This window comes from Nicotiana tomentosiformis, chromosome 8, assembly GCF_000390325.3.
Source record: "Nicotiana tomentosiformis chromosome 8, ASM39032v3, whole genome shotgun sequence".
Lineage (NCBI taxonomy): Eukaryota > Viridiplantae > Streptophyta > Magnoliopsida > Solanales > Solanaceae > Nicotiana > Nicotiana tomentosiformis.
Window position 1 is genome coordinate 123,671,684 of NC_090819.1, and position 16,892 is coordinate 123,688,575.

At 39.0% G+C, this 16,892-nt stretch overlaps 1 protein-coding gene across 5 annotated transcripts in view; it reads right to left on the reverse strand.

The window, feature by feature from the left end:
* The window catches only part of LOC104089253 (uncharacterized), a 40,407-nt gene extending 26,342 nt beyond the window's left edge, over window positions 1-14,065 (reverse strand). The window contains exons 1-4 of one of the 5 annotated variants that reach the window (XR_011410607.1): window positions 13,778-14,011; window positions 12,544-12,654; window positions 12,296-12,473; window positions 10,996-11,437 (exon numbers count right to left, since the gene is read on the reverse strand). Coding sequence is in view for 1 of the 5 variants with exons in the window: in XM_018768502.3 (XP_018624018.1) it covers window positions 11,154-11,437; window positions 13,778-14,018 (525 nt within the window). In the remaining 4 variants the exon portion in view is untranslated. The other 4 variants (XR_011410608.1, XR_001967912.3, XR_011410606.1 and 1 more) reach the window with 4 other exon arrangements.
* Window positions 14,066-16,892: the final 2,827 nt, after the last annotated feature.

Below are 16,892 nucleotides of genomic sequence, written 5' to 3' on the forward strand. Positions count from 1 at the left end.
AAGCAGTGAGAAAAATCGGTGGCTCATATCTGAGGATCTCGAAATGAATCGTCCTAGGGCATTTATCTACCCCGTCAGCCTCTTAACGGCCTTTACATTATCCACTACTGTGATATCATCGATAACTTTGATTTTATCGGGGTTGATCTCGATTCAACAGTTGGACACCATGAAACCAAGAAACTTGCCAGAGCCAACTTTGAATGCATACTTTTCGGGGTTGAGCTTCATATTGTACTTTCGTAATATATTGAAAGTTTCCTGTCACGTTCATTGGCAAATAATTTCACCTTTGGTAGTTTCTCTTGCCATGTTGAAGCCGTTAAGTACTCGGGTTGCGGGCATAATTTGATCTTGTAGTCCGAGCTGTTCTATGACCCTCGATCGAATAATGTTGGCTGAGCAATCTGGATCAATCAAAATACGTTTAACTTGAATTTTATTCATAAGGATATATATTACCAGTGAGTCGTTGTGGGGTTGTAAGATCCCCTATGCATCCTCGTCATTGAAAGATAAGGTCCCCTCCAGTACGTAGTCTCGAGTCCGCTTTTCCCTCGTGATCGACACCTTGGTGCGTTTGAATACGGGACCCTGAGGAATATCGACCCCTCCAACAATCATGTGGATCACGTGTTGCGGCTCTTCTTACTCACTCTGTCTGTTTGAATCTCTGTTCTTGAAATGGTTTTTAGCCCGATCGCTTATGAATTATCGAAGATGCCCTTAGTTGAACAAATGGGCTACCTCCTCCCTCAGCTGTTTGCAATCTTCTGTTCTATGACCATGGGTGCCATGATATTTACATATTTGAGTAGGATTTATCTGGGCCGGATCAGTCTGTAGAGGTCTGGGTCACCTGGTGTCTTTGATGCGCCCAATGGCCGATACAATAGCTGATGCATCAATATTGAAGTTGTATTCCGATAGTCGTGGTGCTTCTTTGGGTTCGACATTTCTGTCGAAATCACTCTTACTCATAAGCCTTCGAGAGCTCTGTCCTCGATCATTTCTTCTATCAGTTCGACCGGGATTGCGTCCAGGCCCGTTGTTTCTCCGATCTCCACCGTATGGCTGATATCGATCTCTGATTAACCGTGGTTCCCGGTCAATATCCCTTTTAACTCTGTCGATGGTCCTGTTTGGATAAATGGACCCGGAAAGAGTCCCCAACTGGTCATCCTCGACCCTAATCTTTAACTGGTACCAATTGCATGTCATCCCAGGTTACAGCTGGATATTCGATCAAGTTCTGCTTTAACTGTGAGGCTACCGAACTTCGTATGTTTAGGCCTTGAGTGAAAGCTTGAATGGCCCAATCGTCGGCGACTAGGGGCTGATCCATGCGCTCCATTTGGAACCGATATACGAACTCTCTGAGCATCTTGTTGTCTTTCTGTTTTGCTTTGAAGAGGTCCGATTTTCTAGTCTCGACCTTTATCGCTCCGGCGTGCGCTTTGAAGAAGGAATCTACGAGCATGGCAAAAGAATCAATGGAGTTAAATGGTAAATTATGGTACCATATCATCGCCCCCTTTGATAAAGTTTCTCCGAATTTCTTCAGCAGTACGGACTCAATCTCATCGTCCTCTAGATCGTTCCCCTTTATTGTGCATGTGTAAGAAGTGACATGCTCGTTGGGGTCGGTAGTTCCATTATACTTGGGAATTTCTGGCATGCGAAAGTTTTTCGGAATGGGCTTAGAAGCTGCGTTCGGGGGGAAGGGCTTTTGTACGAACTTCTTTGAATCCATACCCTTCAAAATCGGTGGTGTTCCCAGAATTTGATCAACTCGGGAGTTATATGTTTTCACTTTTTTTTCATTCGCTTCAATATTATTCTCCCCCGATTCAATTCATTTTGTCAGCTCCTCGAACATTTTCAAGATAGTGGGGTCGGTTCCTGACTCATTCACATTTGACCTCCCCAGCACTGGTTCGGCCATGTGAACATTTTTTTGTAATGGCTCGGGTTCGACCCTACTCGGTGCGTGGTTCTGATTTTGAAGTTGTGCTATTGCAGCTTGTTGAGCCTGTAGCATTTCGAATATTATTTGAAGGCTAATCCCACCTTCTTCGTCGCCTTGTGAGTTCTGACCGACTGATCGAACGCTTCTGCGGACGCTGTTTTCGGGGTCGACGCCCAGATTTGCATTCAGGGCAACATGAGAACTGACATCGATGAGGTCTTTAACTGGTACTCCTTCAAGGTCAACTGGAAGCACTTCATTTCCTAGGGCGGCTACGTTGTCGTTTTCGCCATGAAAACCAAGGTCGTTGTCGATGTGTGTGGATACCACTTGAGAGTTCGACATACTGATCCTGGAATCAAAAATTCTTACAAGAACAAGTGTAAAGCAGTGTGTATTATGAAAATTAGCACCAGGTAATCACTATTGTCCTTAGCCCCACGGTGGGCGCCAAACTATTTACCCTAAAAACGGATAACAAACTGAGATTTTAAGGACACGTGATTTTACTTGGCACAAACTGAGAAAAACTGCAAACTGATATTGAAATTGACTGTAAAGAAAAATAAAAGCAAATCAAATGAGATGTGTAGATTTGGCCCTCGAACCAAATAAAACAGCAAAGGAAATATAAGCAGAGTAACAGAGGGGCAAAACTCGGTTTTGACCGTATACAATGTTCATATTAAATTCGCTAACTAGGAAATGAGCATAATTTACTACTTTATTGTGACTCACCTTCACCTTGATCTTCACCACCCCCACCCCCACAACCCCAAACCGACCCACCCTTCATGTGAAACACTTTCATCTTCACCCTTGAGCATTTAATCTCAATCCTTAATGTAGTTCTAGATTAGTATTTAGTAGGCTAGGACTATAATAAACCCTTTTAAAATTATGTACTCTTTCTGTTTAATTTTACTTGTCCAGTATTTTAAAAATAAATTTTTACTTTTATTGAAGGGCATTGTATATTGAGTGAGTGAAATAAGCGCATGAAGAGTTCCATTACATCTTGCTTGGATGGTTATTACATATCGTTTTATAATATATTGTATCATATTGTACTGTATCATTTGATGAATAAAATATTTGGATAGACTGTATCGTTCTTCATCGTTTCATGATATCATGCACTAGCAATATGAAAAATAAACTTGCAATATTATAAAGAAAAATTATGATACGAGCTAGAATTATTATATAAAAAGATAGGAAAAAGGATAAAATAAGATTATTTATTAATAATGAAGGGCGAGATGAGAGAAAAAAATAAGGTAACGATGCAACTACACCAAATAGGTCGTATATAAAGTGACACTTTTTATCGTTACGTAACGACGGATTTAATGATACAATACAATAAAATTTTAGTAACAATCAAAACAAACATTATATTTAAAGTAACAATACGATACAATACAATATGTAACAACCATCCAAACAAGTTGTTAGTAGATGGCTAAATTATTCCCCAAGAACATTTTAGCTAAAAAGTTGGCCTACGTACACTATACCACGTAAAACATTGGAAAAATGTAAAAAAATACATATATTTTTTCAGAGAAAATTAAGAATAATGCGGAGCTACATATAACACAGGGATTAAGTGATGAAAGTAGCCTAGTTATGAGAATTTTTAATAACGGATATTGATCCAAATGTACCTTTGCCGTGTCTTCAATTTCCCTTTGTGATTTCACAATTTTAAGATTTGTTATATGAAAATGTCACTGTGTCTAATAAGAGATGTCGTCGACTTTTCGTAGAGATGGTTATTCAAATACTCCTATGTACATTCCTTTTAGGACTAGTTGATCGTCTTATTAAGTAGCAAACACTAGAATATGAGAGCAAGGGGTCACATAAACAATGGACGGGCTCAAGGGGATAAAAGTGGCAATGTGCTAGTGCCAGCTGTAATTTCAACGTTTGTGATTTAAACCTAAGTGTCACGTACTTAGTAGTTAATTAAGTACATGTGTGGCACTTGATAACTCGCTAACGATCTTGCATAACTTGCTCATGTTCTTGTTATGCCAAGTCAGTCTTACTACACTCAAGATCGCTAAGAGAATGATAGAAAGAACGGAAAAGAATTGTTAAAGGAAACTTTGTATTAGAGAGAACTTGAATTGTTTGTTTGATGAGTTACAAATGAATAACCCCCTTTATATACTAGTTTCATAGGGGCTAGTGAGTAAATAATAATTATTAAACAAGGCCCTTATTATTTATAAGTAAGTCCATTCTCTAGAATATTCTACATAGCTAGAATCTTCTAAGGACTTTCCTAGAAATTCCATAGGGTTCTAAGGTCTTTCATGAGAAATCTTCATATTTCTCTAGAACCTTCCCACATGTGCCAGTCTATTTCATATGCAAGCTTCCACATGGCATTAATATATGACAAATGGCACAAACGTGGCATGATGATATGGCGGGTCATGACACTCTCCCCCACCCAATTTTGTGCCGCTATCGGCACAAAGCATCGACACGTACGCGCGCACCTCGACTTGGGGTCGCTGGAGATTTTTGTCCATTAGCCATGATGCTCTATGGAGCGGTTCGCCTTCCCATGTCACAAGGTACTAGTCACTTTTCTTCTTGCCTCATTTGTACTTTGGACGGCTAGCAATGATGACCTCGACCCTCCGCCCATTGGATGCCTTTCCTTGCTCTTGGCTTGAATCGCCCCATGGCTCAACCAAGTCTAGTAGCTTCTGAAGCATCGGGTCCATGCTTCCACTTTCTATTTGCGAGCCCTCCGTGGTCACAACCTTGCTAGAAAACTTGACCTCTCTTCTTGGTGCATCGTCCAAGTCTGATAGCTTGCCATCACTTTGTAATCGCCATCATCTTCAACTATGTCCGTCCAACTTGCTCCATTTGTATGGTGCCAAGATAGGCTTTTGGAATCCCCTACTTTTGGCTTGGATTCAAAGCGCATCCCCCCAATACAGGCAGTCTCGCTTGTGTCTCTCTTGTGTGCCTGAGGAAAGTCCTCGAACAATGCTGCAAGCCTCTCAAAATCTGGGAATTCACTTGCCCGATGTGATCCTTTACAGAAGAAGCACCCTCCCTTAGGCACGTACTCGATACCATTTTCCGGCCCCTTGCCGTTTCTCTTGGGCCCATGTCCGTTATGGGATGGCCCCTTGCCATTACCCTTGTATATCTCGGCTATGCCTTTCCCATTGTCCTCGTCATGATCTCCCTCACCCCTCTCGGCATTACCTTGTTTGGACTTGGCAGGCTCCATCTTGAAGTCAACAAGCGACTCGGGTACCGCTATGGCCTCGTCCACATTGGCTACTTGGTGTCTTCTTAACTCTTGCTTTGCCCAATTTTGTAACCCATCCATGAAGTAGAATAGGGAATCTTCCTCGAACATTAAAGGATTTGCAGTATTAAGGTAGTGAACTCGCGCACATACTCCCGAATTGTGGCCATCTGTCGGAGCTCCCTTAGCTTCCACCTAGCTTCATACATCATATTTACCGGGTAGAATTGCTTCTTGAACTCCTTCTTGAACTGCTCCCACGTCTCAATCTTGCATAGCCCCTTCTCTGTGTCAGCACACTTTCGATGCCACCATAACACAGCAATCTCGGTGAGGTACAATACGGTGGTGTTGATCTTATCCTCATCGTCCCTCACTCTACCGTGCCTGAAGTAGTTCTCCAAGTGTCGAAGGAAGTTCTCCACTTCTTGTGCATCACGAACACCTTTGAACACCGGGGGTTTGGGAGCCTCGATCTTGGCCTCCCTCGTCATCACAACATTGCTGGCCGCCTCGGCACGCCAACACTAACACGCACCTCGAGTGACTCTATATTTGCCTTCATAGCATCGATAATACTCAAAGCCTCCATGAGCCTGCACTCTAAGGCAGTGATGGTTTTCCTTAGTTCCATCTCGGTTTGTGTACGTCCCTCCAAGTCATTTCAAATACTCTAAATCTCTTCAAGAGTGTGCCCCTCAAGAACGCTAAGGGTGCCTTTCACCTTCCCTAAGCATTGGCCAAAGATCTCCACGGCTTCCATCCTTGCGTTCATCTTCATCACCCACTCTTTACTGAGTGGGACGTCCTCGGGCAGGACTTCCACTTCATCTTCGCTCACCTCAGTGGCAGATGGCTCTTAGGATGTAAGCCCTTCGTTTGACACAACCTCAGGTGGCACCTCCTGGCTCTTGTTAGTAGCAATCCTCCTTTTATTACGGCCACTCTTGCCAACAACATTTTGGATGACGTTAGCTTGGGTGTTGGCAGCGTTAATTTCTCCGTTGTACGCCATTCCCTTAGTTGCAACCTTTGATCTGATACCACGTTGTCACGTCCTTAGTACTTAACTAAGTACACGTGCGGCACTTGACAACTCGCTAATGATCTTGCACAACTTGCTCACGTTCTTGCTATGCCAAGTCAGCCTTACTACACTCAAGATCGCTAAGAGAATGGTAGAAAGAACGGAAGAGAATTGTTAAAGGAAGCTTTGTATTAGAGAGAACTTGAATTGTTTGCTTGATGAATTACAAATGAATAACCCCCTTTATATACTAGTTTCATAGAGGCTAGTGAGTAAATAATAATTATTACACAAGGCCTTTATTATTTACAAGTAAGCCCTTTCTCTAGAATATTCTATATAGCTAGAATCTACTAAGGATTTTCCTAGCAATTTCATAGGGTTCTAAGGTCTTTCATGAGAAATCTTCATATTTCTCTAGAACCTTCCCACATGTGCTATACTATTTCATATGTAAGTTTTCACATGGCATTAATATATGACAAATGGCACCTACGTGGCATGATGATGTGACGGGTCATGACACTCTCCCACACCCAATTTTGTGCCGCCCTCGGCACAAAGCATCGACACGTACGCGCGCATCTTGCCTTGGTGCCACCGGAGATCTTTGTCCATTAGCCATGATGCTCTATGGAGCAGTTCGCCTTCTCATGTCACAAGGTACTAGTCACTTTTCTTCTTGCCCAATTTGTACTTTGGACGGCTAGCAATGATGACCACGATCCTCCGCTATCGAATGCCTCTCCTTGCTCTTGGCCTAAATCTCCCCATGACTCAACCAAGTCTTGTAGTTTCTGAAGCATCGAGTCCATGCTTCCACTCCCTATTTGGGAGCCCTCCGTGGTCACAGTCTTGCTAGAAAGCTTGACCCCTCTTCTTGGTACATCGTCTAAGTATGATAGCTTGCCATCACTTTGTAACTCGCCATCATCTTCAACCATGTCCGCCCAACTTTTCTTGCTGCCACCATGCTCCATTTGCATGGTGCCAAGATAGGCTTTTGGAATCCCCTCATTTTGGTTTAGATTCAAAGCGCATCCCCCCAATATAGGCAGTCCTGCTTGTGTCACTCTTGTGTGCCTGAGGAAAGTTCTCGAACAATGCTGCAAGCCTCTCAAAATCTGGGAATTCACTTGCCCGATGTGATCCTTTACAGAAGTAGCACCCTCCCTTAGGCACGTACTCGCTACCATTTTTCGGCCCCTTGCCATTTCTCTTGGACCCATGTCCGTTATGGGATGGCCCCTTGCCATTACCCTGTATATCTCGGCTATGCCTTTCCCATTGTCCTCGTCATGATCTCCCTCACCCCTCTCAGCATTACCTTGTTTGGACTTGGCAGGCTCCATCTTGAAGTCAACAAGCGACTCGGGTACCGCTATGGCCTCGTCCACATTGGCTACTTGGTGTCTTCTTAACTCCTGCTTTGCCCAATTTTGCAACTCATCCATGAAGTAGAATAGTTCTTCCTCGGATATTAAAGGATTTGCAGCATTAAGGTAGTGAACTCGTGCACATACTCCCGAATTGTGGCCATCTGTCGGAGCTCCCTTAGCTTCCGCCTAGCTTCATACACCACATTTACCGGGTAGAATTGCTTCTTGAACTCCTTTTTGAATTGCTCCCACTCTCAATCTTGCATAGCCCCTTCTCAGTGTCAGCACACTTTCGACGCCACCATAACACAGCAATCTCTGTGAGGTACAATACACTCGTGTTGATCTTAGCCTCATCGTTCCTCACTATACCGTACCTGAAGTAGTTCTCCAAGTGCCGAAGGAAGTTCTCCACTTCTTGTGCATCAGGAACACCTTTGAACACTGGGGGTTTGGGAGCCTCGATCTTGGCCTCCCTCATCATCACAACATTGTTGGCTGCCTCGGCACGCCAACACTAACATGCTCGTTGAGTGACTCTATATTTGCCTTCATAGCATCGATATTACTCAAAGCCTCCATGAGTCTGCACTCTAAGGCAGTGATGGTTTTCCTTAGTTCCATCTCGGTTTGTGTACATCCCTCCAAGTCATTTCGGATACTCTCAATCTCTTCAAGAGTGTGCCCCTCAAGAATGCTAAGGGTGCCTTTCACCTTCCCTAAGCATTGGCCAAAGATCTCCACGGCTTCCATCCCCGTGTTCATCTTCATCACCCACTCTTTACTAAGTCAGACGTCCTCGGGTAGGACTTCCACTTCATCCTCGCTCGCCTCCAGGGCAGACGGCTCTTGGGATATAAGCCCTTCGTTTGACACAACCTCGGGTGGCACCTCCTGGCTCTTGTTGGCAAAAATCCTCCTTTTGTTACGGCCACTCTTGCCAACAATATCTTGGATGACGTTGGCTTGCGTGTTGGCAGCGTTAATTTCTCCGTTGTATGCCATTCCCTTAGTTGCAACCTTTGCTCTGATACCACGTTGTCACGTCCTTAGTAGTTAACTAAGTACACGTGCGGTACTTGACAACTCACTAACGATCTTGCACAACTTGCTCATATTCTTGCTATGCCAAGTCAGCCTTACTACACTCAAGATCGCGAAGAGAATGGTAGAAAGAACGTAAGAGAATTGTTAAAGGAAGCTTTGTATTAGAGAGAACTTGAATTGTTTGCTTGATGAGTTACAAATGAATAACCCCCTTTATATACTAGTTTCATAAGAGCTAGTGAGTAAATAATAATTATTATACAAGGCCTTTATTATTTACAAGTAAGTCCTTTCTCTAGAATATTCTACATAGCTAGAATCTTCTAAGGACTTTCCTAGCAATTTCATAGGGTTCTAAGGTCTTTCATGAGAAATCTTCATATTTCTCTAGAACCTTCCCACATGTGCTAGTCTATTTCATATGTAAACTTCCACATGGCATTAATATATGACAAATGGCACCTACGTGGCATGATGATGTGGCGGGTCATGACATAAGTGCCTTAAAAATTGCATGGAATTGGAAAGACAAACAGGCAAATTGGGAGAACTTAATGACATTGACTTGTTTGCTTGTCGATTCTCATTCTTGTGGACATGAATGGCAGAATCAAGAACCCTCACACTGAAGAAATTAAGAACAATTAGCCGGAATCTATGGTGAATCCTGCTATTTCTGGATAGAGAATGGAAAACAAAGCTAGAGAGATAGAGCAGCGTTTGAGAGAATTCTAAAATTTTTCATAACTACTGCAAAATAATGATATATGTTCTTTATATACAAAGGGCAAAACTAGTAATATATATATAAAGTCAAAGTTCAATGGTAATGACTTCTTCCATTGACTTCAGGATTGCTTGGTTTCAGGGAAAGTCTCTTGCTCCTCTCCATCTTTTTCTTGGTAAGGAATTCCTTTAGGAGTTACTTAATGGGCTAACTAACCGGGTAAAATAACAACTGGACTAATACAAGATAAATATACAAACTAAACTAAGACAACTGAATAGGCCCAATACTAAAGCTAAACTCTAACACCCCCCATGAAGAAACTAAGAACAACTAGCCGAAATCCATAGTGAATCCGGTGATTTCTGGACAGAGAATAGAAAACATAGCTCGAGAGATGGAGGGGCGTTTGAGAGAATTCTAAAATTTTTCATAACTATTGCAAAATGATGATATATATTCTTTATATACAAAGGGCAAAACTGGTAAAACAAACTAAGCTTAATGGGCTAACTAACCGGGGTAAAATAATAATTGAACTAATACAAGATAAATATGCAACCTAAACTAAGACAACTAGAATAGGCCCAATACTAAAGTTAAACTCTAGCACCCCTCCCCCTCCCCTGAAGAAATTAAGAACAACTAGCCGGAATAAATGGTGAATCCGGCGATTTTTGGACAGAGAATGAAAAACAAAGCTAGAGAGATGGAGGAGTGTTTGAGAGAATTCTAAAAATTTTCATAACTACTGCAAAATGATGGTATACGTTCTTTATATACAACGGGCAAAACTGATAAAACAAACTAAGCTTAATGGGCTCATTAACTCGGTAAAGTAATAACTGGACTAATACAAGATAAATATACAAACTAAACTAAGATAACTGGAATTGACCCAATACTAAAGCTAAACTCTAACACCTCCTATGAAGAAATTAAGAACAACTAGCACTACTCAAAATCACTGTTTACCGACGCCAATTACCGACGGACGTCCCTCGGTAATAAGGCTTTACCGACGAAAGTCCGTCGATAAGTGGTTGGTAGGTAAATCCTTCCTCGGTAAAATAAACTGATAGAATCCGTCGGTAATTACCGATGGACCCCATCGGAAAGCCATCGGTACATTTCTGACAGTAGTTGGTCAAATAATTTTACTTACCGACGGATATCCGTCGGTATATTATAAAATAATATAATATTAATAATATCAATACCGACGGATGTCCATCGGTAAATTAAAAATAATAATTTAATAATACCGACGGACACCATCGGTAAGTTTAGAATTTTAATTTAGTAATTTAAAAATTAAAAATATAAATAAATTCATATTCCGATGGATATCCGTCGGTATTTTTAACAAAATTTGAAAAATTGGTTCAAGACTACCGACGGACTCCCTCGTTAATTAAGAATGCTGGATTGAAAATGAATAATTATTCTGACGGACTCTGTCAGTAAGTCCCTCGATAAATCTGGTATTTTTTGCCAGGGAGTGCCTATTTTTTGCTGCACCACCTGCCAGCCAGAATATTACAATAGAAACAAAACTGCAACCACAATAAAACTCAATGTAACAATAACAAAACTTTATAAACTATCCAAACATCCAAATTATCCCATCAAACATCAAAACTCTCCAGCCAAACTTCAAAATGTAATATTCAAAGTTAACATCCAACTAAACAACAATCCAACCAAACATAAAATCACTCCTTGTCTTCGGATTTCCCCTCATCTTCTTCATCATTTATATTATTTCCATCATTTTCATCCTCTTCATGAATGTGGCTTTTTGGCGAAGAGCGGGGCAGACCGATTAAGTGGTTCACTTGAGCCTTGAGGGAGTCGATGTCATTCCTAAGTGCGTCTATAATCTTCTCTTCATGCTTTCTTTTTTCTCGTTCATCCACATAGTTTCTAGAAAGTTGTTGAATCGTTCGCCGCATCTCTTCAAGGTCCTCATTTTGCACGGTAGCGGATGTCCCAATACCTTGTAACCCACAAAAGAGAAGTGGAAAAAATACACGAAGAGTTAGAATTGAATGATTCAGCACCTAACTTCATAAACTTCAACTAGAAAACATCGACTACCATACATACCATGAAGTAGAAACTTCGGTTACGTTTTGAGCAGCATATTACTTTTACTAGATATAGGAATACTCTTACTATGGTAGAGAACATCTTCAACTACTTAAAACTAACTAGTTCAATTAATTATTATGATATGGAGGGAATTGATTTTGTAACAGGCACGTTGATAAATTTGAAATTGCTCTAACAAAACGTAACTATTAACACTAAAAAAACTAAAGTTGTCTAACTTTTCCCGTAAAGAATGATCAGCATTGTCAACAAATTGTAAGTGAAAGTTGTCCAACCATTTGATTCCTAGTGATGCTAAATTTCTACTATGACTTGGAGCCGAATGTTATAAATTAATTTGGTGACCAAGCAAACTCATGGTCAAAAGAGTGCACCAGTAACTCCCTCTTAAACACCTTTAGCATTTCAGCCTTTCTGACCACAAGAAGAATCTGTATCTCCTGTCGTCTTTCTTATACCTCTAAAAATCTAATTTGTCCTTACTAACAACAGATGGAGGCTACAAATCTTATGAAAATGCAACTTTTAATCAGTTATGTGCAGATATCAAGTGACATCACGATAGTACAATAGATTCGGATTCTTTAACTGAGGTCTTATCATTGTTATATAAAGTGTATCTCTAAGGGTTCTCACAGAAGACTTAAAATATTTAGTTGGAAAGGATAGCCTATGAAGTAGTGTTTGCAGACCTTAAAGTTTCTTAACAAAAAGAAGAGCTTATTAACCAAAAAGTATATACCTTGTAGTCCACACACGAGGCCATGAAAATTGCGCTCGGAGGAAAGGCCGTATGCTCTACCCTTATACACGCCTCCAACCACGTTCAATCACAATGAGAGAGTTGGCACGATTGATTGGCCTTGCTCATCGGTCGGCTGACTCCTAGCAAGCTCTTCCACTGCTTGTTTATACCGATTCTACATTAAAAATGAAATTTAGTATATAAACAATCATTATACAAGAATTTTAAGTAAATCTTGATCTTACATAAGCCTCCTCAGTCTGTGGCTCAACCCAAGCTTTTTTCCCTACTTTGCTTTTTGTGTGGGTCTTCTTTCAAACCTCATAACGTATCGAGGGTATCTTAAGAGCAGCTTCCTGCAAATAAAACAAAAAGAGTTAATAAATTCAAGTAATGTTAGAAAAAATTAAGATTGAGATCTTTAAATAATTACCAATCTCCTCTTAGCAGATTTCACAATAGGATCATTAAATAGAGGAAAATTTGAAGATCTAGTTTTTAAAAAAAAAAACCCACTAAGAATGGCTATAATTGAGACGCACGTGTGGAAAAATTGAGCTAAAATAGCACTGTTTTTGTCATCAAAATCGCATCATTGACTTACATTTAACACATAAAAAATCAGATCTACTGAAAACAACTACAATACTTGAACAATACGATGCAACAAAGGCAGATCCAGTATTTGCAATTTACGGTTTGACAGGAAATAGTATAATTTAAAGAGAGATGCAAACTTATATAAAATTGTGTTCTATTTAAAGAAATTTTTCCTTAACTATCATTTTAAGTGTTATTTCAATATCTTAAGCTATTAATTATTGTAATATACATAGACATAGTACTTTTTTTTTGCTTCAGTATAGTACTTTCATACTATATTATTTTAGAATGTGTAAAGTTTATTTTAAAAAATTAAAGAATCTATATCCAAATTCGCATAGAAAATTAAATAATCTAACCATCATACTATGAATTTCGTTAATACGATTCGAAGAGAGTAACAGATAGACATAATTTTTTATAATGGAACGACTAGAAAAGATTAATTAGATATTGCATTCATTGATGTTACAATATGTTGCAACTTGCTAGCACATGGAATGGACCCTATGAGCTCAGCATCTTAGAAGTTTCATCTGCTTCTTCAACTGCTTGTATAAATTGCCTTCTCAAACTCTTTGGGAAAACCAAAACAAATCCTACTACAATTATCAGAAGTGCAGAATCTAAACAAATCCTACTACAATTATCAGAAGTGCAGAATTTTATTTAAGTTTGCATCACTGCCTAAAACAGAAGTGCAGAATCTAAATATAACCAAAATGTACTTATTTTCACAACTACACACTTTATATAGTAAAACATTTGCTTTATATATGTTCTCTAACATTAGTGAAACGCAGGTAATCTTTGCCAATAACAACCCCCGAAACACAGCTAACAAAAAGAAGAGCTTATTAACAAAAAAATATATACCTTGTAGTCCACACTCGAGGCGATGATAGTTGCGCTCGGAGGAAAGGCCGTATGCTCTACCCTTATACACGCCTCCAACCACGTTCAACCAATATGGGAGAGTTTCTTCCTCCGATGGCATGATTGGCTGGCCTTGCTCATCGGTCGACTGACTCCTAGCGAGTTCTTCTAAAGGAACAGCTATCACAGAATTTCCATATTCTAGACCAAGAACCAGAAAAAAAACAGTGTGGAAAACCATCTACCTATAAAAGGTCTTTTAGTAAGCATTTTGATTAAAAAAAAAACTAAGCTTCACTAAATACTAAAATGATTCCTTAAGAATATGGTAGCCTGATGTTTTATCTTGTTAATTGTATACATTTTTATTGTCTGTAATGACTGGTCATTTTATATTGAACCTTATCAGGCAAAAGAATTCACGATAAATTGTAGCAACATGAGTTGGTAATGCTTCTTGTCCCAGAATGGAAAAACAAAAGCAGTTAACAGTACTACCAAATGCAATAATGAACAGACTTGAGAAATTACTTACGTGACTAGCCAGCACAAACCACAACAGATAATATGCAGCACTAGCTCAAAACACAGCTGAAAAACAGCTTCAAAACACCCAAAAACGACTACCCAAAAAGGACCTCAAGCCAATATGTATTAAAGAATTGGTGTAGTTGTCAGTTCCAATATTCAAATATCGTCAATGCCCTTACGTGGCGGGTACCAGGAAGATGTATTAAAGAATCCACTAACTATTTCTATTTCAAAATGAGTGAGCCATTATGCAAAAACAATTAGTTAATTAAAAACATGATAAATTTACTACATTCACGGATATCTACCCTTTAAAAAATTACAAAAATAAAGATATCACAAATAATGTGACCTTTCATATTTGTGTAAACAACAAAATCAAACTCTATCAGCCGAGAAGCTAGCATCACAACGACTATTCAGCTGACCACTCTTCTTCCTCGTCCCTCAAAGCTATTTATTTCTCTCCATAACATTAATAAGTAATAAATCTCAAAGTCCAACAGTTTTGATCACTTCTGATCGTGTGTGCCGAACCCCTCTCAAAATGATTGTGCTGAGCATGGGTAGGTTCTAAGTGACCGTGCATGACTAGTTGTAAGTGGTTGAACTGAGCACCGAAAGTTTCCAAGAGGCCGTGCTGAGTACGAGTAGGTTTTAAGTGACCGTGTTGAACATGTGCAGGTCTCAAGTAGCCGTGCAGAGCACAAGAAAGTTTCAAGTGGCCGTGCCGAGCACAAGTAGGTTGCTAGTGGTACAAAGCATGAATAGGTTCCAAATGTCATGTTAAGCACGGGTATGTAGGTTCCACGTAGCCGTGCTAAGTATGAGTAGGTTCCAAGTGCCGTTTTGAGTACAGAGTAGGTACCAAGTGGTCAGAAGCGGAGCCAAAATTTTAGCTTTATGAGTTCTGAATTTTTGAACGACGACGTCAAATACTAACAACGGAGTTCTAGATTTAATATTTGTTCATATTTAATAAATTTTTTAACATAAATATACTGTTTTAGCAAAAGCTACTGGTTCAAAATGATCGTACATAACGCGAGGAAGTTACAAGTGACCATGCAGAGCACCAGATTTAAAAAGAATTTTTTTCTAACTTGTACAGTCAAACTTCTCTATAACAGTTTCGTTTGTTTCGAATATTTTTAGATGTTATAGCAAAGTACTGTTATAGAGATCATATATTATAACATAACATAAAAATTGATTCCGAAAAAGTTTGGTTTTTACAGAGGAGTATTGTTATATAGGAATACTGTTATAAAGAGCTCCGACGGACAGTATTTAACTGAAACCTAAAGGGAGGGAGTAGCATGTTAACCACTGTACTATTTTCCCAACAAAAGGTTTGGCAAGAATGGTGACACAACATTCACTTTCTCAGTGTACATATAAGCACTTCCAATAATTGTAGTTAGTACCTTTTAATGTGTCTTTTGGTTGTCCTTTTTTGCCTTCTTCTGCGTTAAGTAGTTGGATTCGAAAAGCCTCACGTTTCTTTTCCGTTATAGCTGCTCTTTACGAGTTACTCAGTGAATTTGTTTTACTGAATACGAAATTTTAAAAAAAATAGAAATTTTTAGAATTTGTGGTCCTAAACAAGTCAAAAAGGAGTCCAGAGTATTTATATAGTTATAAAAGGTTCTCATTAAGAGTAAAATTGAAAATTTAAGTTAAATTATTTTCAAATTTAAAAAGGGATCATTCTTTTTAAAATGGACCAAAAATAAAATAGATTCACGTCAAGAGGGAGTAGTTATATTCTTCATTGGTCATCACTTCATCATCGGTTCTTTTTTCTCATCATCAGTACGGTTACTTCTAAAGTTAGTGCCTCTTCCAAATTCTCTCCAATTTCTTGGTTATATGTTTGTGTCCTAAAAAGATTGGTCTCAGATTTTATGGGAGTGAAAGTTTACTCTTCCTTTATTTTTTTTTAAAAAAAGTTGAAGTTGAAAAAAAAGAGTTATGTATGTTGTATATAATTTTGTGCATCTTACTGCAAATATACCAAAAATGATATAACCTATAATTTTAATTAATATAATGCTCTTGTACATCAGTGGTCATGAGGTGATCAATTATAAGTCCCCCATCTAAAATCAATATTGAATGGGGGATTCAAATCTTTTATGGTCCAGACTCCAGCATTCCATGTGTATTACCAACCCAATAATTTTTGTACATTTTATACCCTTTTGTTATAATATAGATGTTCATTCTTTTTTCAAAAATATAAATCTTTTGGTATACCAAAATTTCGTCAAATGCTTACATTCTTCTCCTCTATACATGCACCTCAGTTTTATCATTGGACAAGGTTTTGTCACTGAAATTTGCATTCTTTCACAATTCTCAAGCTTACAAATATATGATGAATAATAGTCAAATGGAATAATGCTCCTTTATTAAGAAGAGAAGCACAATTATTTGAAAAATGATTCGACTTGTATTTGACCATAATTTTTGAAAATTGTAAACGACAAATTGTAGTTATTTTACGTAAATTTCTATGTATGTAAATTCGCCTTTTCAGGATTTTTTTTCTTCTCAAATTGCTGCTGAAATTGAATATGTT